This window comes from Dermacentor silvarum, chromosome 1 (genome assembly GCF_013339745.2).
Source record: "Dermacentor silvarum isolate Dsil-2018 chromosome 1, BIME_Dsil_1.4, whole genome shotgun sequence".
Taxonomy (NCBI): Eukaryota; Metazoa; Arthropoda; class Arachnida; order Ixodida; family Ixodidae; genus Dermacentor; species Dermacentor silvarum.
The window spans coordinates 80,139,211-80,166,252 of record NC_051154.1 but is presented as its reverse complement, the minus strand read 5'-3'; the positions used below and the strand labels follow the sequence as shown (position 1 = coordinate 80,166,252).

The 27,042-nt window shown below is 43.4% G+C and overlaps 3 protein-coding genes across 3 annotated transcripts in view; 2 read left to right on the top strand and 1 right to left on the bottom strand.

Annotated features, from left to right (window-relative positions):
* Positions 1 to 4,118, bottom strand: part of LOC119431551 (uncharacterized) — a 94,005-nt gene extending 89,887 nt beyond the window's left edge. Inside the window, exons 1-2 of the mRNA XM_049670384.1 lie at positions 3,927 to 4,118; positions 309 to 361 (exon numbers count right to left, since the gene is read on the bottom strand). Of these exons, the coding sequence (XP_049526341.1) occupies positions 309 to 353 (45 nt within the window). The 5' untranslated portion in view covers positions 354 to 361; positions 3,927 to 4,118. The remainder of the gene's footprint in view (positions 1 to 308; positions 362 to 3,926) is intronic.
* A 6,232-nt stretch (positions 4,119 to 10,350) lies between these two features.
* On the top strand, positions 10,351 to 12,982 carry LOC119431540 (zinc finger protein 845). Its single transcript, XM_037699025.2, has 2 exons — positions 10,351 to 10,873; positions 11,071 to 12,982. The coding sequence occupies exons 1-2, from the start codon at positions 10,478 to 10,480 to the stop codon at positions 12,970 to 12,972; spliced, it is 2,298 nt and encodes a 765-aa protein (XP_037554953.1). The 5' UTR covers positions 10,351 to 10,477; the 3' UTR covers positions 12,973 to 12,982.
* An 11,763-nt stretch (positions 12,983 to 24,745) lies between these two features.
* LOC119431530 (valacyclovir hydrolase-like) overlaps positions 24,746 to 27,042 on the top strand; it is a 40,235-nt gene continuing 37,938 nt past the window's right edge. Inside the window, exon 1 of the mRNA XM_049670464.1 lies at positions 24,746 to 25,001. Within this exon, the coding sequence (XP_049526421.1) occupies positions 24,889 to 25,001 (113 nt within the window). The 5' untranslated portion in view covers positions 24,746 to 24,888. The remainder of the gene's footprint in view (positions 25,002 to 27,042) is intronic.

Sequence of the window (27,042 nt, the reverse complement as noted above, 5' to 3'; positions counted from 1 at the left end):
TAGCCAAACGAACACAAACTATTTACAAATTTATGCAGTTGCCACTCAACCTTCACAACTAAATCCAACATTAAAAATATTTAATAGCAGAAGACTGCACATTACATTACTAGGCCAAGCAGATATGCTTGCTTTGCTGTGTTCCCAGTTGTGTCTATTTAAAAGTGGCAACTAAGTTGTTTCATTGGAATGGACGACACTAAATGAGTACTTGGTCACAATACAGTCTTAATACTCTTTTACAAAGCACATGGCCACATTATGAGGAACACTTAAGCAGAAATATAAATTTTTCTATGTTAACTCACGGGAGGCAGATTCTCTTTCTTTTCTGGAACGTGGTCATCAATCATTCTGGTATCTGGTGATGAGAAGAACAAAATATTATTTTGTCTGTCCAGAAGACCCCGAGTACAGCTGCACCTAGTTAAGGCTCAAATTCTCAAAAAGCAAGTTTAATCGGATGACACGAAGCATGCCAAGCTATAGTCGGGTACAACTTAACAAAGCAGGAAAGGCCTCGCCCAGATGACCGAACCGAAGCAGACAATTGCCTCCGTGACTAAATAGTCCCGCTGATGCGACTCGGCCCAGTTCGAAGCGGGGGCTGCCATGTTCTCCGTCGGCGGGGCCACCGGCCGTCCGGCTCATGACATCAGTCTAAAATGCGCGCCCATTGGTGGAGGCTCATGTGCATCCCCCTTTGAGGGGCAAATGCTGCTGCCTTCTGAAGTTGTACCCGACTATATGATGGTGCATACAAAACAAATGTTCATGTCGCATATAAACATTTAAAGTCTTCGCTCAACTTCACTTCTTGCACAAATGAAAAGAAACACTCTAAATGCTTCCGAGAGGAGTGAACAAGGCTTAAAAGTGTCGCAGAGCAACTTGTCAGTTCAACTCCTGCTTCGCAACTTAGAGAATGTGCATTTCCATCCCCGGAACTGCGCTCCTTCTTTACCCTTCGAAATTTTCCTCCCCCCTTTGCGACCTGCCAGCCAACTTCTCATGCCATATTTATCACGCCCCTCCGTACTATGAATAACAGCCACCCTTGTCGTTAAATTGGGAAGCAGCTTTGCATTCATGAAATGAAACAGTAGTGGCAAAGCAGAGGGGTAGGCACAGAGGGCACAACAGTTTTAACAGCAGAAGTTTATCTCCCAGCTGTGCCAAGAAAACTTGTGAACCAGCGTGCAGAAACAGAGCCTTGATACATTTTTTTTCTCAGCACATCTGTCTTGTAGACAAAGTGATCTCCAAAACACAAAAGAAAGCAAAAGAACGGACCTCAATTCCCGTGAAGGTAACTTCACAATAAAGCAGTAACAATGCGAACATGCTAAACACTGGCTTAGAAGAAAGGTAACGAGATTTAAAATTATTTTTAAAGTTAATTGACTGACAAATGCAGTATATTAACCTACTGAATAAAGTCTCACTTTCATGCAAAAAAAATTCAAAAGTAACCTTTTCATTAAAGCAAACAATTAAAACTTATTTACAAAGACTGCCATAAATTAATTGTGGCATGCCAATCTGTTTTGCTTATTAAAAGACACAATAATTAGAAAAATTGTTGATGAGAAAAATCTATGTGAGGTGAAGCAAGAGAATGTTTTTTTTCGTAATGAAAAAAAAATTTGATATGACTTTTCATAGCATGTGTACTGCTAGGAGCCATGGTTCAGCACTGCGAATGAAATGGCTTAGGACACGTTGGTAGATTGTTAAAACAATGGACTAAAGTGTTTCTTGAGTGTAAGATATTTATCACACTGAATACCCTAGGCTGTATTGCTATAGCCAGTATTAAGGAGTTTTAGAAATAGAGTACACAAGTGGCATTGTGTACTCAAAAACACAAACTCCATTGTACATCTCTTGCTTTTTTTTTTTTGTATGCCTGGTCAAAATGGCCCTTGTGTTCTCTATTTCTAAAAGTTCCTATTAGAGAGTTTTACATTAGGGGGACGCAAATGTTGGGGGCCCCTAGCACTTGGGGCCACAGTACTACGCATGGACCGATTTCTACGTAGGGGCCTTACACATGCGCATTACCTTGACTTCAAGCACTAGGGGGCCCAAACGTTTGCGTCCCCCTAATCTAAAGCTCTCAACACATGAGAAAGCAGGTGGAGTGGAATCTACTTCTGTTAGATTGGTGCTGTTTAGATGCTACTAAGTACTGGAATGGTGAGGATATGTTCTATATAAGATGTGATCACCTTCATTAGTTCATATGAAGGATTCCAGAGGTTTACAAGGGGCAAAGGCAGGAAACCATTATGTGACACCACCAAACTCTTTAGTCAAAGAGATGCTCGCTTTCCTCAGGAGAGAGCGGGACACTGCATCATGTCACTTCTCTCATCATTTTCTATGCTCAGAAAAGCTGGATGTTTAGATGACCGAAATCTCCCTCAGATGCTACAATCCAACTAAATAGATGCAGATCTCCACAACCAGCTGCGGTGTAACACCTCGCGGTGTGACCTTCCAGGTGGCATTTATGACTCAACATGGTATCTTCTAGTGCCATTACCAAACATTCAATGCCTTGAGCTTGTTCTGGCATCATTAGAGACAAGTGCGCTCATCGACATAGTAGGTTTGCTTGGAAAATGATAGCAGTGTAAGCTAGAAAAAAAGATAATAATGATACATAACAGAGATACAAGAGATGACATGAAAGCATGATAGAGTTGTAAGCCTCCTTACAATGACAAAGCTGGGCAAGTTGGTATGGATTCATGGTATGAAAAGGCAGGTATATAAAGTGCGGATACAAGAGGAACAAAAAAGGGCAACACAAACACCAGCATTTTTATTGTCATTTCCATTTCTCTCACTGCATCCCATTAACTTCTTTAAACTGTGTGTTTCATGACTATTTTTATGCTACCCATTGAAATGTTTTACACTGTTTTTGGAACTGCTAACATGTCAATTTTAGTCTTTATTATTTGCTCATTATGTTACATTTCTATTCTATTAATGCAGGAGGTCCCGCCTGCAGTTTGTAATCGTGAGATCTCAATGCTTATTTACTATGTGACCTTTCTTTACTACTACTTCTGGCCGAATCTATATATGCCCAATTTAAAGGGCTGTGGCTACACTATCATTATATTCTCCTTTGAGCCACTTATGTTGTATTTATATTAATTGATTGATTGCGTCCATGTTTTGCACGCCTGTCTTTTTAACTGGCCTACCATGTACAAAAAACACCTAGTGACATTTCACAAGGGTATTAACTGTGAAAACGGCAAAACAGTTTTGTTGCCCACTTTTAGCATATAACACACCACGTTGCAGCCATGTGCTTCTCACGAAAAAGTCGCATACTCTGAGTGTGCAAACTGCTGAAAATACAAAATTATTTCCATCACGCGGTCGTGTACAGTACATGACACACTGTACAGTAAAAGGTTAATAAAATACACGCAAACACACAAATATGCTCTCATTACGGAGTGCCATTTAACACTTGATCATAATTCCAAGGCACAACTTGGTACTTGCGCAAATTCTTATTTCCCACCGGCCGCTCCGCCATTCAAGGACGCAAACAGCCCTTCCCTTACGTGTCTTGCACAAATCAATCTAGGCAAAATACACAACTGTGCCTTTGGAAGAAATGATTTCAGTAGTAAATGCCAAATTCTAAAATGAGTTAACTTAAGCTTCACATCAGGTGTGATTACAGATAACATGACAATACCGCGAAGAACAATCTGATTGGCACACATGCCACAATCAATAAACGTTAACGTCTACATTCAATACTGAATAGCATTGCCTCTGTCACTGACATTTTGTTTGCCGCACATGCGCCAAAACTCGCACTCGCAGACAGCAACCGTTATTTCTGGTCGACTGCTGATATCGTCAAGCCGTAGAAGTAGGCACAAACTCACTCAGGTGTTTCGCCAGTTGCCTTCTTAAGATGGTTTTTCAATGGCGTCAGAACGAAAGTTATTTATATTATCCGGTCACTACGTACGAATAGAAGCAGAACGCACGATGAGCCTGAAGCAACACTCCACTTGACATTCAAGAGACGACAGCCAGAAGACGCAAGTTCAAATGAGATCAAGCGGTTCAAATTTGGCGGTAGTTATTTTGACGTACCCCGTCTATATAAGCAGAGCGGTAATTGTTGTAAAGTAATGGCGGCTGTGACGTAGGCTTCGAGTCTACGGCAAAAAGCATGGCCTTGGAGATTGACGAAATTGACTTCCATTACCGGGAGGGTGATGTAGGCTCTACTTATCGAATTTAGAGCGTAAAAGAGGTGGATAATCAAGAGCCAACTCCAAAGGTTCTCAAGCAGCCACTGATATCAGTACAATCAGTATCGTGCCGATTACCATTGATAAGAAGCAGAAGGCGCCGTAACCACGTTGGCCATCAGCACTACTGGCTTTCTTGTTCACCAAGACGAAATTCACTGATCACGCGCACCTGAGCTCGTGCGCAGCACGTTCCGCTTGTTTGCCTGTCTGAGGATGAGTGGCGACACCGCGATGCACCCGTAACGTAATGGTACAGTACTCACAGTTGGTAACAACTTTATTGATAGTCCTGGGCCGCGATTTTGTAGCGATGCCTTGTGACCACGGTGGAAGAATACACCGTGCTTGTGACTTATTCTGTACTAGTCTTATCATCCACCACTCACGGCCGGCTGATCCCGATGACAACACGAGCGGACCGTCGCTCTGACCACTGACAAAGCGCGATAAGCGCGAAAAGGCATTATTACCGGAAAGACATAGCTACACAATACTGCCAGCTTTAACTCTGCCAACAAATACGCTTGCACTGGCTGTGGTGGCCGTCGCCCGCACCCTCTCTTATCTCCACACGGCTCTGAACTTTGTATGCGTTGTGCATTCGCCGCTCAGTTTCCGTTGAAGCGATAGACCGCACGATTCTTCGCCCGCTGCAGCAGCGGCGCTTGTTGCCAGCGTTTTGACAGTCGTTGTCTGCGGTCATTCAGTGTGATCTATTCATGTTTGCGTGTGCGCGTTGACACCACGCTTGTCAATTCAGTTAGAAAGCGAATGTGTACAAGTTTATGCGGCCGATAAAACTACTCTACTATCCCTACTTCGAAATCGCCAATTCCCTACTACCAATTTGCTATCGCAATTGATGCTTCGCCTTTCGGGCGAAACTGCGACATTTTTTTTTTTTTTTTTATTCAGAGGATGCCATGGCGCCAAACGCAGAGCCGTTTTAATTACATTGATTTGTTCCATCTCCTTGATTATTTTTATGCAACCGTTGACATCAGCTAGGAAACACCAACAAAACGAGATGTTTACTTGTATATAACTATATTAACGTAAATAATCTTTTTTTGTTGTTGTTGGTGCAATAGTTGATGAACAGTACAGTAATAACCGTACGGCAGAGTGCAAATTCCAAGCGTGCAGAGCTAAGACCCCACAGGTGTTCTCTGGCCCTACTTTGAGCCTTGACAGTCGGCCAGCCATGGACAAAATGTATGGTTGGCCCAAGGAGGTTAAAGAAAAGCTGCTGGAGTGTATGGAGCGCCCGTCAAGTGAAGCCGCCGCGTTACCATCTTGCGGGGACAAAAGCACGCCAGTCGCGGTAGCTTTTAATTTGTGCTTCAGGCCGTCGTATATTGCCGTGCGCAGTGCTGTGCGGATCCCAAAGTGCTAGCGCGCTCGGTTGTCTTACAGCAAAGCTGTATACCTCGCGTTAGTCGGAAAATTTCCTGGCGTAAACACAAAACGCCAAGAAGGTAAACGGCACATCTTTCTTTGCAATCAGGCATACATCATATATATATATATATATATATATATATATATATATATATATATATATATACTTAGTGACACGTCACCACGCTTTCATATATAAAAGCGAGACCCGTCTAGCAACTCATTCAGTTCATTCTAAAGACTGCCATGGGTAGACCACGGAAATTAAAGACACCAGAAGAACAACGTGAATACAATATTAATGCTCGACCATGTGAGGTGTTCGATACAGCTTCGCTGGACCTTCACGTTTGCAGGGCGGGATGACGGCCAATTTTTTAGGAAAGTTGACGTACAAACAATTCAGATGTTAGCGTTATCCTTCTCATCTAAATAAGGTTGCAGTTTAGCATTGCCTTGCTCTAGAATAAAGGAAAATTTTATATCTCAGACTAGAATGAAACGGTCGTCACCTACCATGCAATGAGGATGCTGAAGGATAGGTGTTCTGTGGCTGAAGCACCGGCAACGCCTGAGGATATTGAAGATAATGATGAATACTTATGTTTGTTGCATGTACTACTATTTGTCATGCTACATTTTCAGTTTTTATTTGCTTTTTGTTCTGACACCTTTCATGATTGATCAATTTCTACACTGCATTTGAATGTGAATAAACGCTAATTATTGCGCGATTTTTTTTTATTCTTTGCGGCAGCGCATATACTATGCCCCAGTACTCGTATATCTGCGATTCGAAGACCTCTAATACGGCTCGCCTCATAGCCCATGTTCCATTAGAAGTTTAGAACTTAAAAAGCCCTGCTGATCAGCTCAGACCTTCAGACCGCTCAGACCACCACGAGCAAGATTGGGCGACCCGACTGGCTATCTCGGATGTCTTCTAGGTGACGGGGGCAGGAGCGGCCTCGACCCCCCCCCCCCCCCCCCCCCCCCACCCCCCCCCCCCCCCCTCTTTTGAGTGAGCGCCCGACGTGGAAAAATACTGTGGCGGCGCTGCGATCGAACTGGATTGGGCCGCATCAAGGTCGCGCCGTTGGAAACTGCTGGCGATACTGCTCGGCAGGGTCAATCGCACTACTTCGCGCGCTGGTATTTGCGTTCAGACCTCTCAAACGGTGTTCATAATCGAATATGACATGTATATATGTCTTAAGAACAATGCCTTTCTTTCTCTTCATTTTATTTTTTAATGCCGCTTGGTGTTCGCGGCATTAAAAAAATAAAATAACCCGTGCATTGCGGCCGCAGTGTCGGCTTTCATTCTACTATGTTATTGTACGGTTCCCTTTGGAGAACAAATATTTTTCTCGTTCTTCAAGCAGCATGTATCTCTCGTGTGTATTGTTCCGCATATAGTTTTCCATCAGTAGGTCTTGCGGAACGCAAACGGAGAAACATATGTAACCTTCCTGCTTGCCGCTTCAAACAAGTAAAGCATATCTGCCCCATCCGGCACCTTGTACTCAGATTTATTTCTTCTTTGGGGTTTTTACGTGCCAAAACCAGTTCTGATTATAAGGCACGCCGTAGTGCAGGGCTCCGGATTAATTTTAACCACCTGGTGTTCATTAACGTCCACTACAACGCAAGCACACGGGCTTCTTGCATTTCGCCTCCATCGAAATGCGGCCGCCGCGGCCGGGATTCGATTCCGCGAACTCGTCCTCAGCAGCGCAACGCCTTAGCTAACTGAGCCCCCGCGGCGGGTACTCAGATTTACGGGAAGCATTGTTACTGAAAAAAAAAAAAAAAAACTGCAGCGCAACATTCTATTCAAGTTTCCGCCTTACTTGCGTAACAGAATGCGGAGTAATGGGTACGGGGTCATTTATCGCGGTCGGTCTCATTCTGGTGTCATTCTGGAAATTCATTTCAAGTGGATGCGTTTTGCAACATCACCGGCTACAATTTGTAAATTGCAATATGTGTCGTAAAGTAATTAACTAAGAAGTTCATTAATCAATTTTGTTAATAAGTTGAATAGGTGTTTCGATTCTCGTGCTACTAATGTCCGCCTCTTCGAATAACCCAGCTCATCAATGAGAATTGTGCTAACTGCCACAGGAGATTTTTAAAAATCCTCTAAACCTTAATTTCGAACACCCGGTATAGTGGATATACGGCGTTGCGCTGCTAAACTGGAGCTCGCGGGTTCAATCCGTCGCGGAATTCGATGGGAACAAATGGAAAACACTCGTGTACTTCTATTTAGGTGCACGTTAAAAAGCCCCAGGTGGGGAAATGTAAACCGGGTGCCTCATACTCATATCGTGGTTTTGCCACGTAAAACCCACAAATTTGTTTGAACTAAAAAAAAAAAAAAAAAAAAGACAGGTGGCTGCGTTCTTCGTCTTTTTGCTAGGCGTCTAAACAAAATAAATTATTCTCGAGTCTGATTTCCGAGAAAAACATGTTACGCTTATCCTATATTTCATACATAAATGTAATGCCATTCCCAAATGTCTGTCCGCTCAACTAAGCAGCTTGTATATTATAAACGGCTGCTTTCAGTTATTCGACGCACTATCATAACGACAATAATGAAGCAATTAGAGAAACGGCATACCTCACATACACGTACAGATATGTGTAGATCTGCTGCGTTCGTTCAAGGAGATAAGTGTGGTACCACATGGGGCACCCAGTTTTAATGGGTTGCCAAGATGGTGAGACTGTCAAAAAAAAAAAAAAGTTTTCCTTGCCTGAATTAAGTTAGCAGATTTACAGGCTGCCCCAAAACGGGGCATTTATATTGAATGACAGCTTATTACACTTATTAGCAGGGCTTATTAGCAGCTTATTAGCCGGACTTATTAACACTCCTGCGTTAATTTTCTCAGGAACTGCGCCTCTGCGCAACAGCCACAACTCTCCGGCAGCACAATCATTCGGAATAACAGTCCGCACTTGCATCGGTCTCTCACCTTTGAGACTGCAATAGTGCGGTTATGCGTTACATTCGTACGGAAACGACTGTTCGGCGTCGTACAGCATATCAATAACACTTTCATATATATATATATATATATATATATATATATATATATATATATATATATATATATAGTTTTAATTGCCTGCTATGAATAATATTTCTGCGAATGAGAGTTTTATGTGCAGTATTCACTAATACGTGTGTTTCGTATGCAAACGTGCACGGTCGGGAGTTCTCACTGTACCATTTGTACCATTCTCCATGTACCCTTTCATTTAATTACGTAGAAATACATCGGTCATTCTTCGCACCACGCAGCTAATAAACCTGGTTTATTTCACTTTAATATTGTTTTCTTCGATCATTGTTCCTGATCAATATCCACCGACAAGAAGCGCGCGTAAAATGACAAAAGTTTCGTACGTAGCTTCATGTTGCAGAGATGCCAGTTGCTTTTAGAAGACAGTGTTAAAAACAATGGTTCACTTGACTGAAACTACCTTTGTTACCCGCCGTGAAGAGCCATGAGCGCACCAAAGCAACTAAAGCATAAAAACAAATGTACTACAAAGACGTTCTGCGAGAAAAACTGGGCGCCGCCAGCGTCCGCGTAGCGAACGCGCGCTCGCTAGCAGACGACGCGCTTGACAACGACAGCAAAACTGAAGACGACGCGTTGTATAATCCATGCCTCAAATATATATGTTTGGCAAGATGGTGTAAACATAAATTTGCAGTTGAAATAAAGCACTATTTTAAGAGCGTACTACGCGCAATCGGCCTCGGCGCCCGCAGCGAAAGTGCGTTGAATATGCCGCGGAGCGCGTCTCCGCCCCAATCCAGTTCGCTCGCAGCGCCCTCGCAAAATTTTTCCACACGCGGCGCCTCAGCGGGAGAGCGCCGTTCGGCCCACTCGACCATTATCTAGTACACTCTACTAAAGCCCCTCCAAAGCTCACACTTTCTTTCGGCGGTAGTGATGATGATGATGCCTCAATCAATGGTACAACCACTGATCTCCACTAGTGGAGATAAGTGGGCACAACCCACTGTGGAGGATAGGCCACGAACCGGCTGGTATTATGATCGAAATTTAGAATACATTAGTTTAGAAATAAATAAGTAATAGAAATTTAAGGAAAGTAAATGAATAATTGAAAATGGGAAACAATTATTGTGGTGTTCTGTGGTGTTTTGTTGGCGACTTCTACTTCAGCAGTTTGGTGCACGTGAGGAAGTGTAGTTTTGGTTTTGCCAGTGGGTTCTAGTCATGGAGGTAAAAAATGGTCCATGGTTCTAGTTTTGCCCAGTTGTTGCCAGCCATAGAGTTTCACACTATAAAACCTAGAGGAAGATGTGGCGCTGCTGCGCTGTGGTATGCGCGGAAATGCCGGTATATTGTGGATTCGGATTGGCATCGTTCTTGGAGAGCCCGAACGCTTGTGGCTATTTTTAAGAAACTACATTTGTCTTTAAATGGAGTAACAATGTTACGTTGACAACAGTGGTGTAAGGACCATTACACATTACAAGTTGGGTCTTTATTCTATGACACTACGGCGTGCCTCCATAATTAGAACTGCACGTAAAACCCAAAAAGAAGAAGAAGGTCTGCACTTTCAGGTCAAGTTAGATTTATGTTTGCATTATTTTATAAATCTCCTTTCTCATTGTTATTTCAAACTACCCGGTTCTTGGCCAATCCCCCAGAGTGGGTATGTGCCAGTAACTCGGGGCTCTACATCTACAATATCGGTCCTGGACTCGCGGTTCTATGTACGACACTGAAGACGACGACACGCATTTGTGCCTCAAGTGCAGCGCAACTATCTCCGGTCTGAAAAACTACATCGCGCATCGCAAGCAGCCCTGTTACAAAATTGTGCGTAATGACAGTGCACTTACATCCGTGGCGTCACCGACAGCCGAACACACATATGAACCGTCATCACTGCGGGCGGACGATTTTTTTTCTTCACTTGAGCTACAAAGCATCCAAGCTGTTATTCCGACTACTGCCACTAAAGTAGACCACGCCGATTACGACTTGGAAGACTGTGAAGACAGCGACAATGATCTTTACCCACCAACGTCGCACACGGGCGGCAAGTGGAAACCTGGCTGGGGTCCGACCGCTCGTTCTGACTGGAAGGCGGTGCCTCAACACAGGGTGAGTTGAGCTGCTTAGAGCTTGAGACATAACGCAGATGGCGAAAGTTCTTTAAGAAGTGCGACAGTGGCTTTACTCTTACCTGAAAGCTGAATTGGCATTCTAGTTCGATTGTGTTTCAGCTACACGTAATACAGAAGTGCTGTGCACATATGATTATGTGCTTACGCTTGCGTTTTGGGTATGCTTGCATGCAGGAGCTCCCGCTACAAGCTGCAAAAGAGCCTGCTGCCATTCCGGAAGGATTCATTTGTATCCCATGCAACAGACGCTACCGCAATAAGTTCACATTATCCAGACACAAAGAAACTTTGTACCACCTTAAGCGAAGTGGTGGCATTATGACAGCTAAAGTAAAATCTAGCCAACGACGTATAGTACCCCCCTCAGCAACAGTTCAGGAGAAAGGCCAGAAATGCACCAAGACAGACAAAGTGTGCAAGCTCCGTGACACAGCGAAGCGACACCACAAGTGTGCTTCTGACTCTCACCAAAATAAGGAGCAACACGACATGCGCATTGTTGTTTCTACAACTCGGCCGTCTTCAGCAAACCAGCGTACTGGCAGTAATGGTGCTGCATTTCAGCTGGATAAGTCCTCGGCGGCAGACAGGCATTCTAATATAGTTATGAATTCCCAGCATGCTGCTTTAAGACATGCCAAACAAACCTTTCAGACCACTCTTAAACAAAGCACTACACCAGTGCAAAGTGAACAACCAGTGCTGCATTGTGTTGCATGTAAAAACCAGTTTCTAACTACATGTGAATTCAGGCTTCATGAATGCCACTGCACAATTTCTGGGCAAGCAAGCAAGCACTTCCTATATGGAAGCTTGAGAGCATCTAAGACATCTAAAGCGAATGTTGCTTCCAATGAGCTTGGAGCCACGGAGGAAGCCACAAATGTGCAGAAGCAGCACAAAATCGCACCCCGACTCTTTTGTCCACATTGCCGGAAGCTAATAAGTAAGCCCTACATGAAATTGCACATGCACACACACACTGGTGAAAAGCCCTTTGCATGCCATATATGTGATCAACATTTTGCCCATCGCAGTACTCTGAACATTCACATTAAGCACCACTTAGGACTTCGGAAATTCCACTGCACCCATTGTCATTTTCGGGCTGTGCGTCACAGCATGCTGCGTCGGCATGAGGTTGCTCTTCACCGGCTCAAGGCTGGCCCGCAGCCCTCTTCTCCTGCAGCCAGCACCCCTGTGTTGCAACAGGACTTCATTGGACAGTGTCGCAGTGTCTCTGATCAGAAGAGTGCCCTTAAAAGTGAAGCGTCAGTTTGCAGAATAGAGCGCCCAATGAAACCAAAACCCCCCTTTGTTTGCAGTAGTTGCCATCGCAGTACCTGGAAGGGCCAGTTGCCACCTAGCCATCAGAGACAGCACATGGGTGAGCAGCATTTTCAATGCTCCCATTGTGACTACAAGTCTTCACGCAGGGGCCAGGTGCAGCGGCACAGCCGCATTCACTTTGGCCTCAAACCTTACAGCTGTCCTTACTGCAGCTATCGCTGCAGAAATCAAGAAAACATGCGTAAACATATCCTTAATACTAAAAAACACGATGGAAAGAAAATGTACCCATGTAAGCAATGCAGTTTTGCCTGCAATGAATTCAGTGTTTACAGAAAACATGTTTCAGATAAGCATCCAAAGGATGTGATGGCAAGTAGTACCACTGATTTACCTGCTACTGCTAATGGTGTAACAGCTGAAAGTGCTTCACTACCAGAGGGCTGCGATGAAATTGCCAAGGCACCATCAAATGACAAGCAAATAATGGAGACTTGCACCGACTTGCCTGAACCAGCAGTTTTCCTGACCATTTCAGGCTTGAGCGAGCCTGACCTGGAGAACAGATCCGTGATGGCACAGGCACTGCCTATCCTAAATGAATCGGAAAGTGGCCTCACTTGTTCCGAGAGTGATGTACTTGCTGAGTCGAGCAGTGGTATATTGTTGCCAAGTGGCCTGGACACTGAATTCAGTGACCAGCTCAATGCACAACTAAATGATCAAGTGACTTTTTCCACGTTGGATACTACGGATATTGTGTACACCACTTGTTTGAATTCATAATCTCCCACTTGTTGACTTGTTTGTGCTGTACTTTTAGCTAAAAAATTAGCCTTTTCTAAATCGCACATTGATAAGTGCAGTGGCGCACCGACGGGGGGGGGGGGGGGATTCGGGGGTTGTAATGCCCCCCCCCCCCCCTGAGGCCGACTTAACCCCCCCCCCCTTTTGTTTAACCCCTTTTCTTTCCTTATACGCATTTGAGTACTGCAACTAAGATGTAAGACGCGCAATCGTCTGCATGCTTGCAAAACGCGCATTTTTTGACAATTTCCCGTGAATAAATCGAAATTAGTGCTGTTTAGATGGTATTGGCAAACTGTCAACCCCTCCCTGGCAGAGATCCTGGGTGCGCTACTGGATAAGTGCCATAACAGCATGAGCATGTGGACAGAAATCGATGCTCAGTCTGCACTTGAAATAGTGGCCAACGCAACGTGCCCTTTAATTTCACACTACATGTATGCATGACCGTGAAATTCTATATTTTCTTGGCTTCAGAATTCACAAAACCCTGTGGTCATTTGTGCTTTTCTCATGACTAGCCGTACTTTACATGTGTACAAAACTTAGGTTGCTAAGGTCAGTTAAAAAACTGTGCAGACTCTGCCCCATCCCTACTGTAAACCAAGCAGGCAATGCAGCATAAGAAATACTGGTCCACTCGAGGCAGCCTCTGGAAAAGAAATAACTTGCTTTTTCAAGTCGTGTGAACCTTGGAATTTCCCACAATTACTAGAGGCCACTCTGTCACTGCGATCGTACAGCCACCATGGGAATGGTGGATAGTATACATGGATTTGTCCGACTTTCGTGCTTGGGGCTTCTGACGTTCTTGTGGCTTCGATTATTAAGCTTTATCTGGGCCTAAATTAGCCTAAATTTCAAAGCAATTTATACTTTTTTACTGCAGAAGGCGATAATCACTGATAATTGTAGTGGTTGTGCTTGGGCATGCGTCTGTGGCATAATGGTTTCAATACCGGCTTCTGTGCTAGAGGCCATGTTTAATTATTTATAATGCAGCACTTTCTCAAAAATGTGCACTTTGCAAAGTCACGAAGCCATTTAAAGCCAGAAGGACGAAGCTTAGCCAAATCCATGTACTACCCATCATTCCCATGCAGACTGAACCGGCCCACTTGCAGCTCCCGTAGACACTAGCGCCACAGTTCCCTCTAGTAATTGTATGAAACTCTATGGCATGAACAGTGTGTATCCGGAACTCCCCAAAAATGTGGCATGTAGTTTTTGGAATTCTTTGGGTAACAGACAAGGTGAGCATCATCCAAAATAAGTTGCTGTAACTGTCCTTAGTGTGGAGACCATGCAAATTCTTAAAGCAATGCTAAAGTGATCAGGTCAAATGTTTTTATATATGTTTGTTACACTACAAGCACTGAAAAGGAGTACAGTGAAAAGTCACTTTTTTATATACTGATATGAAGAAACCCTGAAAAAAAAAAAAAAAAGCATACAGTAGGCGAGGCACTTATGACATGCGGAGAAGTAGCTGGTCCCTACAGTTCAAAAGCAAGTGTGCCTCACTAATTGTGCAGAAAAGATTCACTTCAGTTCCGCTGTCATATTTTTGTACCAAAGCTTTCACTTTTCAATCTCTCCAGGCTTGTGATGCAACAACTACATGAGTGGAAAACATGCGCAGCCCTTCTAGCTGAGAACTTATGGACAACTAGTCAAACATGTTTTAATAAATAAGACTTCAAGCTGTGCTGATGCATGGGAAAAAAAGATTACCTGGCATGTCATTACAGGGGTTCAAGCTGCAGTGGACACAATACTTTGATCCAAGTGAAAGCCTTGATCATGTGCATTATCCTTAGTTTTGTACATTTGCTGTCAAAACATACAATAAATGTGAACCACTTGGGGCTCACATGACCATTCAACATTGGAGAAACATAAAGGCAAAACAATGCTTATACCTGAGCATTTGCCAAAGTTAAAGGCCTTAGTAATGAAATGCATAAGTCGGAGGCAATAATCACATGTAACAGCACAATCTACAGCCTGTACTGCTGCTGCTGTCTAAAAAAACTGCAGCCCAAGCAGCTAAAAACACTATTTGCAGTGTTTATTTTGCTAAGTGCAATGTAGGCAGTGTTTGGTGGAATTGCACTCGGAGAACTGAAATGGGGAGTCATTGGGCTCTACAGTACGTAGCATTTCTTGACAAATAAATATTATAGTGTGGGAGCATGTGAAAAAAATCGATCAACTTGATCAATATGGCACAATAAAGAAAGGGTTAGCACCATAAAAGGGGCATATTTTGTACTAGTAAACCTTTTAATTTTTCCCAATTTTCATTCTGTTTGCCTTTTGTGACTGACTCCCACAAAACTGTGCCCACACTATTGCTGAGATCTACCACTCGTTGCACCGGATGGTATGAAAAGAATTTGATGAAAAAATCTTTCAAATGTCTGGATTTAGGAATCTGTAAAATTGTTCCTGAAGTACAAAAAATGAAGCAGCATGTCACATTTTACAAGCAGTCACAAGATTTATTACAATGATTTATAAGTGTGGTTGTGCATTGCTGTGCAAGAACCCCAGGTCCGGGTTCGCCCACTTTGTTCTAGTTGCCTGCCAAGCCGAGCGTTGTGATTAACTCAATCATGGCTTGTACGTAGTTGGGGGAGGAGTCCGCCAGCCACTCCTCAAGTGTCGCAGGTCTACGGGTGGGTGAGAGTTTAGCAATGCTCGCCTGAATAGCTGGCACTGCAATACATCTCGTGCTGTTGGTGGAGCACAGGAACTGTATGCTGTGCTAACTCCTCATAAATAATTTCCACTGGGATGTATGTCAGCAAAAGCTGGTTTTATAAAGCACCATACTTCTTTCATATTTACATAATTTTCTCTCAAATTGGAACAAAAGCTTTGTTCTACACTTCGTGCTGTTTATTCTTGTTACAGTAATGTTGCCAACTGGCTCACTCAGACAGACACTCCTACAGGAGATTTTCTAATCTACAGAAGTTTCACTCTTGGCAAAAGTGGCACATTTGTAATTTTTGAATTTGTCTCAACTTAATTTTTGCCTTTAGTGTTCCTTTAATGTCTCTTGGCTTAGTAGCTCTTGTTTGTCTGCACAGTATACCATTGTACACATATCTGTTCATGGAGGGCATCATGGTGAACATTTGCACTCAGGCTCTGTACTTCGTGTTATTGAAGCTGGCTGCATAGAATTTCAATAATGCCCTCATGTACACACACTGGAAGTTTTTAATGTAACAGTGTGTATGATCACCAAACAGAGCAGCAAGCTTTTCTGACATTGCTGCCACTGTTAAGCAGAAAGTGGTTCACCATTGCACATTTGTCAAAGCTTCGCCCAGTAGGCTACAACCCAGGTGCCTATCAGCCACAAGGTATACTGCATACAGTAGTAACAAAGAAAGTTTGTTTGTAGCCTGAGCATTAAGCCCAGAATTTAAAGGTACACTGCTGTGGTTGCATGGTGGAGTACAAGCTGCACCTTCCAATTGAGGAAGTGTATGTTGGATGCAAGAAAATCTGTTTTACAACTGTCGTGAACTTCTGTGGTTAACACTACTTAATGGCTCCTTTTTACTCAACACCACCACCATTGACCTCGCACTTTTCATTGTTTTTAATAGAATGTTATGCTTTCACAACTGCACAATATTGGCACCAAAAGGGACAAAGTATGTAAATATAAGTTACAGCCAAAAATTGAGTCAAAGGTGCACTTACACTAGCACCGGCATTCAATGCCAATGGCCATGAAACTTCAGTTTGGCTAAATTGCTTATAAATGAGCAGTACTGTATACTGTGGAAGTAACTGGCTAAGCTGCAGGTCTGATGGTTGAATAATTCTCTTATTAACAGCCTTTAAATCACACCTGGTGGTTACTAGATGCAATGCAAATTCCAGCACATCATCTCTGAGAGTTCTTGTGCTCCACAGACACCGCTTAATCTCGGAGGTCATGCCAAGGAGCTGCAGTGGTTCTCGGCATTCTCTGTTCTGTGTCATTTCCAGCAAGTGGTTATTATTGCGTTTTTTTTTTTTTTTTTTTTCAGTATCAAAAACGTCTACTTTTGCAAGATTTTCTTGATGCATCAACTTTTAAACTCAAAATTATGCACGGATGCTCCTCTATAATTACGCCATCTTAAACTATGCTTTTTAGGTGGTCTGAAGTTTCATTGCAATTGGGCTTTATAAAGAAGCACACTGTTAGTCCAACAGTAAACGGCAAGCTGCACGGTCACACTTAGCACATGTATACATGGGGAACTTTATATTTAGCGTGATTTTGGATTAACATGATCGAATTGTCATCATTATAGTGAAGCGTTGCCTTCACCCCACGAACAGCAAGGTCACACTCATGCAGCCAAAGTTTAATTGCTGGCTAGCTGTGCAAATTGTACCTCTTGTACAAAACACCCTCTCTCTCAAGGGTGTGGAAAGTTCATGCCACTCCACTGGCTGGAGAAGTTTGAGGCAGAAATGTAGATCACAAGAATGGAGAGAAGGAATCTGAAAAAATAAATTGGCTGCTGGATGTACGCACGGTGACTTCAAGACTTTGCAGGCGTATTCTTAGCTTGTAAGTTACTATATTCACACTACATAATTTTTGTACAGTAGAAGATGGCATAATGCAATTTTGGTTTTGCCAAGGCTGTGATTTCAGCATGTGAAGTACCTAACCTGCTCCTCGGTGCATCATGCCCCTCCACTCTTCCCAACGGAACAGGCATAAGAAATGCTTGAATGTTTGTGAATACAAATACCCTCTTTACATGCCAATGTCAAACCAGGAAGATATTTAATTTACAGGAAAGGCAGAGAGGTTAGCTTGAGCTGGTGAAATCCACTCTGCTGCTCTGTGCTGGGAAAGAAAGAACGGGAGTGAAAGGTATAGTGATGAATGACAATGAGGAAAAGGGAGCGAGTGAATGCGTAACATTACACAAAAGTCCACTTGTCCAGGCTCGTGGCATGCAGGGAACTCCAACAAAGCTTTCGCTGCTTGCCTGGCAGTTGTAGGATCAGGTCATGGGCTGAGAACAATGCCCTCTGACAGCGGTTGCCTGCCGATGCTGGCTAGGAAACTGTCCATCGTCCATCTCTCTGGCACATATGTTGTGCAAACACATGACATGTGTTCCATTGTTTCAGGCATCTTGCAGTGTTCACAGTCAGGGCTATTTGACCAACGGATGGGATATGCATAGCAACAGGTCAAAGTAATGCCCAGATGAATCCTGTGCAGCAAAGATGCCCGGATCCACGTAACCTTCAGTGGCATATGGAATTTCCCATCCGGATCGAATACATGCAGGCGTCTGTGGATGTTGACAACACGAGCCCTCTACCTGTAAAGTCCTGCATGGGTGACTTGATCACTGAGTTAGTGTCAGGTCACGAGCAGGCAATCAGCATTTCGTCAGGGGTAGAGAAATCTGATCTTGCCTCACTGTCAGCGAGTTTATTATCAATCAAGGCACAGTGACTAGGCACCCATTAAAATGTGATGATGTGACGACTTTGCTGGGCACCGACGTGAAGCTCTGCGATTTCTAGTATGAGGATCTAATAGTCCTTTCTTCAAAAAGCACTCTACTACCAGCAACGCTGATTTGGCATCATGAAACAATGTCCATTTCCAAGGTAATGTCGGAACACTGTTTCAGTATCGTCTTTGTAAATTTTTGCACGACATTCAGCCCTTGCCATGGCTCATAAGTATACTAGTTGTTTTTAACAGAATTAAAAAAAAATTTACCTGTGCAGGCAGCCCCATACTAATCGCTGAACTGGAATGCTCGAAGAGGCAGACATTATTTGCAGAACAAATGAAAATGCATAATTGACAAACAAAAAAATCACTAATTAGGTTTTTAGCTACTAATTTAAGGACTGGACTGGACTGCACAAACTTTATTTGGGTCCTGCAGGACACACTTAGGACGTAGCGGGTGTCTCCCACGTAGGGGCCGACAGGGAATACCTGGCGGCCGCTTTGTGGGCCTGCTGGACGGCCCATTGCTGGTCGGCGAGAAGCGAGCTTCTGAGGGACTTCTCCCACTTGTCCGAGGTAGAGTCGGGATGAGCGTTTCTACACTCCCAGAGCATGTGTGCGAGTGTCGCCGTGTATACGCATGGCGACACTCGCACACATGCATATTTAAGGCATATATTGCAATTTACAAATTTTAGCTGGTGAGTTCACAAGGCATATCCATTTTGAACAAATTTCAGGGATGGTACCGGTTTTGATATGTGCACTGCCAAACTTGCAGAAAAAGCACTGTTGTTCCACTCTTAAAAGTAACTGGAACGTCAATTTATTTCATCGCACACATTGGGAATTAATATCTCCAAACTGGAGTAATCCTGATAATTAATTTCAAGAATTAGTTATAAACTTCATTACTTCAATTGTGTCAAGTTGATTATGCATTTCAATTTCTCCTGCATGTGACGTTTGCCTCTCCGAGTGTGGCTTAGCGGCTATGACTTCGTGCTGAGACGCACGAGGTTATGGGATCAAATCCCTGTCATAGCGGCTGCATTTTTATAGGGGCGAAATGCAAGAACACCCATATACAGTGCATTGGGTGCACGTTAAAGAATCCAAGGTGGTCAAAATTAATCTGGAATCATCTACTATAGCTTGCCTCATAATCAGATTGTGGTTTTGGCATGTAAAATCCCAGAATTTAATAAACTTTTTTAGATGAACTGAGGACTAGAACTGGGCTACTGTGCCTCAGGTGATTTTGAAACATTCTGTATACATAGTAAAAAAAAGCCCTATGAAATGGCAAAAGTAGTATACAAAGGCATTGCAAAACTTTGTGTCGCACTTGTTTTGCGTCTTTGAGGAAACTGTGGTAGTATGTACCTTTATCAACAATCTGTCCAAAAAGTTCATACATTGAGTCACCAAAGAAGTGGGAGAGGCTGTGGCAGTGCCACTTTTGCTCTCCCCTCTCTAGAGGACTGGGTGGAGTTATTGCATTAACTGGAGTGCTGTGTGATAAGCACAATTTGTGCAATGCGTGCATTTTTTGTGCAACCCATTTTTATACTTAATCGTAACGGAGGTTGACCAACAGAAGAAACATGATCGATATCTAGTTTTTGAAATTTGGTAATAATAATGATGCAGAAATTTACCAGATAATGCAAAATGCCTACAGAAAAAAATTCCCAAAAGGAAAGGACAGTCTTCACATGAGTTCAGCATTCATGATGATGCAAGATTGTCTTAGGACGCCCCTGCACCCTGTGCAATGTTGAAAACATTTAGTGTGTTCTCTCATGCTAAGCCACCGATAGATTACTGTTGGAATGATATTTGAAGCACTTGGCTTGGGAAAGTCCTCTATTCAAAGGATTTTTATGGAAAACTTGTAAAAAAAAAGGTTTGCATCAAGATATTATTGAAACTGCTCACTCCTAAACAAAAGTTACAACGAATATATGATTGAAAAACTTAAAATGAAAGCAATGAATTCTTGCGTTTTCTGTCGGCAATGAGTAGGAAAAGATGAGCCAAGGCCAAAATAAAGCACGAAACAAAGCAAAAATCAGTCATGTTGATAGTGTTGAAAATAGAATTGTGCACCACAATGTGATACCCGAAGGTTGAACTATTCATGCAGCTTTCTACATGGCGGTCTTGAGCCATGTGTGAAGGCCACCAAATTTGTCGAAAGGAGGGCGATAGTGCATGTTTTTAGCTTGCGATTCTGCCACTGTGCTCAAAGACATTCTAATTGCCAGAGTTAACTCCTTGCAACCTTTTACTAGTGCTTCAGGGGCAGAATTTCAGGAATTTCACTACAGCTGGAAAAAAAAAAATCACTGCTAAAGAGTTTAGGAGGACTTCCAAAGGTGCTTCTAGCAATGAAAGAAGAGGTGGAACTAGTGCATTGTGTGTAATGGGTAGTATTTTTCGATAGTGACCTTCTTTGGTGCACCTAAAAACTTGTGAAATAAGTTTTGGGAAGGACCTTGTGCACCTCCTTTCCTGTCCTCTTCCATTAACTGTTGTTGCCCTTCCTTTGTGCCACAAACATTAGCAGATCAGAGCACACAAGCTCAGGTCGACTTTTCTGCCTTTGTCTATATATTGATTTGAATCCTTGAGTTTTACATGCCAAAATAACGATTTGATTACGAGGCATGCTGTAATGGGGGACTCCGGATTAATTTTTTGCACCAGGCACGTCTTAAACGTGCCTTCAGTGCACGGGCCACAGGTGGTTTTGCATTTCGCTCCCATCGAAATGCGGCCGCCGCAGCCAGGATTTGGTCCTGCGACCTCGTGCTTAGCAGTGCAACACCATAGCCGCTAAGCCACTGCGGCGGGTGTTTATATATTGTCTCTGGTCGTATTATTAATGCACCAATTGGGCTGAAGTGCAATAGTTAATAGTGTGCAAAGAGCATCAGGAGCAGCAGAAAAGGGGTGTTCAATATTCTCATGGTGCCATTTATATTGAGCCCATGCACCCAAAATTAAGTTACCGAATGCCACGTCAACATTCTTAACAGCGGTATGTAGCAAGTCAATGAATGGAAAAATAGGGGTGTTTTAATAGCAAGAAAATTTCCTGATTGAATTGAATATGAATATTCAAGAAAAATGACCTTGGAATATTGTATCGACTATTGAATACTCGTTTCTAAGCAATGTGAAATGTAAAGTTTGCATGGAGTATTTTGGTTAAAAAGAAAGAGATGGGCTTATTTACATTATTTGATACATGAGTGTAATCCTGTTCACAAGTGGACATCCAGTCAACTGAGGGGCGTGAAGATGAAAATTGATTTCAGTTACCTGGTTCTCAGTGGCATTGACAATGGTGAAACAAAGCAACAGCACATCAATGGATGCACATAGTGTGTTGTTCATTGAAGGAAAGAATTGATAAACAAGAGGGAGAAAAACAAGGAAAGGGAGGGAGAAAGAAGGACAAATAAAGCCCAGATACTACACGGATACTATGGCACATAATGACAATAACAGTAATAAGCAAAGCACATTGCCAGATGTGCATAGAATGTTGTGTTCATTGAAGGAGCAGTGTGATCTTGCAGCACCTCACATTGTTTTAGAGGAAAGCAAACATGGCGAAACTGGCCAAGCAATAATTTGCCGCGTCTAAACCAAGGCAGAAAATTTGTACACTGTCGAAAAGTGAGGTACGCTTAATTGAATGACTAAATTTTTGAGCAGAAGTATCTTCCCCGTGTCTGCCCAGGAAGCATTACCTCTGTGCAACTGTGGCTCTCCTGCACCAGAATCATTTGGAACAGCCCCCACAAACATTCAACAAGTTCAAACAGTGAATTCTCATTCTGAATGCAAATTAAATAGGAATGAGCATTCGATTTATAACCAAATTTTTTATATTTGCAAATTTTTAATATACTCTTGCTAGTATTGCTAGTGGGTGTATTTGTTTTGTTTTTTTCTTTGCATGGTGTGTGTGTAATAAGTAGAGCGCAGCCACAAAGGAAGTACAGGATGTTTTATTATATACCATTTATCTGCTACAGTGCACTAACACAAGGACAAGTTTCATGACTGTTCCTCGCGAAGTCGCTTCGCGTACGATTTGTCGTAATTCTTCGCACGTTTTTCCATTCGCTGGAAACAATACGTAAAGTTAATTCGTATGCGCGACTTCTGTCAACGATTCAAGAGAAATTCGACGCGCAACAGCAAGCAATGTATTTTACGATTACCTCTTTTTTTAAACAGCTCCTCATTGCAACGTCCATATCATTGCAGGCCCCAAAGAACTTTGCCCATTTGTTCTGTAAAAGCACAGGTATGTCACAAAAGCATTTACGCAGAAACAAATACTTACCTTTTCGTAGCACTGCTTCATCAATGCTATAATGTTGTTGCATTCCTCGGAATGCAAGTGAGGGGACAGGTCCGTGTGCATGTTGGTCTACTACTACAACTTCACCTGAAAGTAAAATTTTAGAACAAGGCACGGTTTAAAGCGCAACGTACACAGCACACGCTATCAAATGACAAATTTGTTTGCAACATGGGGAAAACTGCGTAATAATTGTGTTTATTTTAACCTTGGTCAGTTAACTACGATCCGACAAGCGATCATTTGCGAAGCAGCCGGTTAAGCTCCGAGGTTGTAAGGAAATGATGCTTCAGGGCACAGCTCGGGGAGGTCGACACCACACTTACTTCGGGTGGGTAGAAGTCGCGTCACGGCCACAGTTCTTAAGAATTTACCACGGTAGAACTCATGGCTAGCGGGACTTCATCGTCCTCAGTGATCGCGTTGTTAGTTTCTTTCTTTCTTTTTTTGCTGGTTGTGAGGCATGGCGTGGCTAGGCTAGGCTTGGCCACAATAATAACAGTCGGTCGTGAGCAAAAAGCTAGCAGGAGCATAGCCTCCGAGATTTACTTTTCTTTCACGGAGGTAGCCGTGGCTGTACCGTGGCTGCGGTGAGGCGTGATGAGTTCCACCACCCACCTTGCCATTGTTCTCGCCATGGAGGTATAAAATACTTTTTTTTTTTCCTTCCTCCATGGTTCTCGCCATGGAGGAAGGAACTCCTCCATGGTTCTTACCTTTCCCTTACCCACCCTTGTTCTCCGTAAGATCAGTACATTGCGTGTTTCCGCCCTCCGGCTCTCAAAATCGCTTTTGGCGTATGCATTGAGCAAAAGCATATCCTTTGAGATTAGATTTTTTTTTTTTTTTTTTCACTCACAGGGAGCCTTGCTGGGGACAGCGCTGGCGCCTGACTTTTGGCGCCATTTATTTGCTAACCCATCTTCCGTTGCCTGAGTTAGGCCACAACTCAAAGTGCTGTATTCATTCATTCATTCCTCAAATGTATGGCGGCCATGATGTGTTTCGTCTCTTGTTTACCTTTCTTTTACACAAAAACATCGCCTTTGAGATTCGCTTCTGTTTTCTGCCATCGCCGGGGGCCATGGGTGTCAACAAAATTTCAGTTTAACGCGCTTACGTTAAGGGCCCCGCGTCTCAGAAAATCCGGTGTCGCCTCCCTGTGAGCGAAAATCCTGTATATATTTAGGTATATGTATATGCTACGCCTTGACATGCTGTATACGACTAAAGTTGCACATACCTTGTCTTACATTCTTGTCAAAGTTATTCCTCGAAATTTGGAGTATGACAGCCCACAAACAAATGCCATGACACAAAAGACCGACAGCGCATGCCTTTTATGTTATATCTTCTCAAACTGAAATATTAAAAGTGCGAAACAGTAAGAGAAACCTGAATTTTTTTTTTTTTTTTTTTTTTTTTTTTTTTTTTTTTTTTTTTGTGCGGCTGCGCATAATCCCTGGGATCGGCCCACGGAAGACGCCGCGTTTCTACCAGAAAGCTCGCCTTCATGCATAGCGTTCGCCGCCAGCGTCTCCCCATAAACATTACGGTTACATAAGGCACGGCTGTCCGTAGAACCAAGGTTACTTAATTGTTACTTCAATATGATACTTTGCACCACGACCTACTGGAACTGCGTTCAGTAGGTCGTGCTTTGCACTGTTACAGTGCTAAGTGTCATATGGAGCGATGCGAACCATAACACTTGATCTTGATGCGGAATTTGAGCAAAATCAAAACAAAAGAAAATGCTCTCTCTCTCTTTTAATGCAGGGAGGCTATTTGGTTGGTCTTTATTCTATGCTATGCGCATGGACACTGTCACTGCGCATGACCAGGACTGGCTTGGCTTCGGCCACGTCGGCTGCTTTGGCAGCCGCTGCCTCCTATGTCATGGTATCAATGGTTTCTTGACGTCGTCTTTATTGCTTGCCCCGTTTTAACTATTCCTGCTGTCTTCATATCTTGTCAGCTAGTAACGTGAGTATTTCTGACAACAATGCGCCCATTTTTCGCTTTCCCAAAAGCCTTGTTGTCGGGTCCTAGACTGCAGCCCTACTCGTGTAGTTTAGCTAGGTATTCCACTTCGTTGAAGCCAGCTGTAACGTCCAAGTAAGTGTTCAAGAACTTATATGATTCATTAAGCTATCACTTCATGAGTGTCTTTTTTTTCCAGACCTCGTTTTTATATAGATGCGCTAGATTACAAATTCACGTGGAAATTGTTGGTAATGGGCCTCGTCCGGTCGTCTTGCTACCCGGTGCGATTGGTAAGTAGCAGTAGTAGTTGGTTGTTTTCTTTGGTAAAAGAACAAGATTCCTGCTGGCCGGACTATAACTGCCTAGCTGAAGCGGCTTCAAGAGAAAGTGGTATGGGAGTAAAGGACTTCACGTTGCCGGCGTCGTCGCTAAAGCTTGGCGAATCTTTGGCTTCGTATATCGCGTCCCACAAATTCACTACGGTCCTGCGGTGCTACGAGTCCTCTACACCCAGTGGCGCACCGACGGGGGGGTTTCGGGGGTTGTAACCCTGAGGCCGAGTTATCAACTTGACAACGCGAACGTTGTCAACTCTTCCACGACTGTCCCTGTAATGGACCTCAAGCCCGCCCTAATTAAAGAAAAAGCTCAGGGCTTACTGGCAGCGGTTGTGGGATAGAGAAACAGAAAATAAACTACACGTTATCAAACCGTATCTTGGCAACTGGCCGCCGTATCAAAGAACCGCCGCACAGAAGTAACACTTTGCAGACTTAGGATAGGACACACATACAGTACACACGCTTACCTCTTGTCCGGTGGTGATCCACCCACGTGTGATGAATGTGGTGAGCCGCTTACCGTGCTTCACGTCCTGCTGCAATGCACGGAATTAAACGCTAATAGGAAAAAGCACTTTCCATTACCACAACGACAGCAAATTCCACTTCACCCTCAAATGATCTTACGTATAGAACCTCTCTTTAATTACCAGTCCTTGTTCGAATTTTTAAAAGATGTACACAGGTTTCATGTTATAGCCCCAGGAAATCCGTAGCACGGCCTCCTAACAGAGGTTTCTGCTGCGGTAGCTGCATTACAGAAAGCACCTGCCTCCCAGCCTTTGGGCTCAAAGGCCTTAAGGAGGCATACATGCTTATTTCCATATTCTTGCATTTTAGCCTCATGATCACTTGTCATTCGTACTGTACCCATAGACCACTCCACATATCACTGTCATAATTTTATACTATATATCGTTTTACGCTTCTACGATAGCGATTGATTTTAGGCCACTTTACAGCCATGTTACATCCTATCATCGCAACTAATCAATCAGCGCTTAACACAGCATTATCAGTCATGGCGCTCTTTGGCCATACCTGGCCCTTGCGCGACAAAAAACCACATATCATCATCATCATCTAATTTAAGGTGCTGGCGCACAGAAAGTTGCCGCTCGCGCACGCTAGAAATTTGGGCGGCTGTACATACTATCGGCGTCAAATGAAACACACACACACAAAAAAAAATAGGGGGTTTTACATGCCAAAACTGCCATCTGATTGTGAGGCGCACCACATTGGGGGCTCCGGATTAAATTGGACCACCTGGGGTTCTTTAATGTGCACCTAAATCTGAACACGCAGGTGTTTTCTGCATTTCGCCCCCATCGAAATGTGGCCGCCGTGGCCGGGATTTGATGCCGTGACCTCGTGCTCAGCAGCCCAACACCATAACCACTCGGCAACCACGGTGGGTTGACACGAGCACCAGAACCAGAATAAAAATGAAAATATCACAGTATTAGGGGGGGAGCATCACCACGCAGTGCGGTGAAATTGGATGTGTGTGCCTATCAGTGGTGATGACTGAATGGTGCGCGCTGTACCTTCAGTTATGCTTCGGCCACGCACTGCGCTGTTCATGTTTAATTTGATGCCGATAGTATATACATACATACATACAAACAAAATGCTGTAATATTTTGGTGGGAAACATTTACATATTGCATGGTTATCACCATTCTGCTTGCACATTTCATAATTCTTAGTTGTTTAGGACCTCCCAACTGTGTCTTTTGTTTTACAAGCACATTGTGAAAACAAATATGCACTTTAGCATGGCAGAAAGCGCCTCGATAGGTGTACCTAGAACACATGCAAGTTTTTGA

Excerpts from the sequence above, each read along its gene's own strand:
- LOC119431540 (XM_037699025.2), top strand. The coding sequence starts at position 10,478 with ATGTACGACACTGAAGACGACGACACGCATTTGTGCCTCAAGTGCAGC. Across the intron at positions 10,874-11,070 it reads AGGCGGTGCCTCAACACAGG|GAGCTCCCGCTACAAGCTGC; the intron begins GTGAGTTGAGCT and ends GCTTGCATGCAG.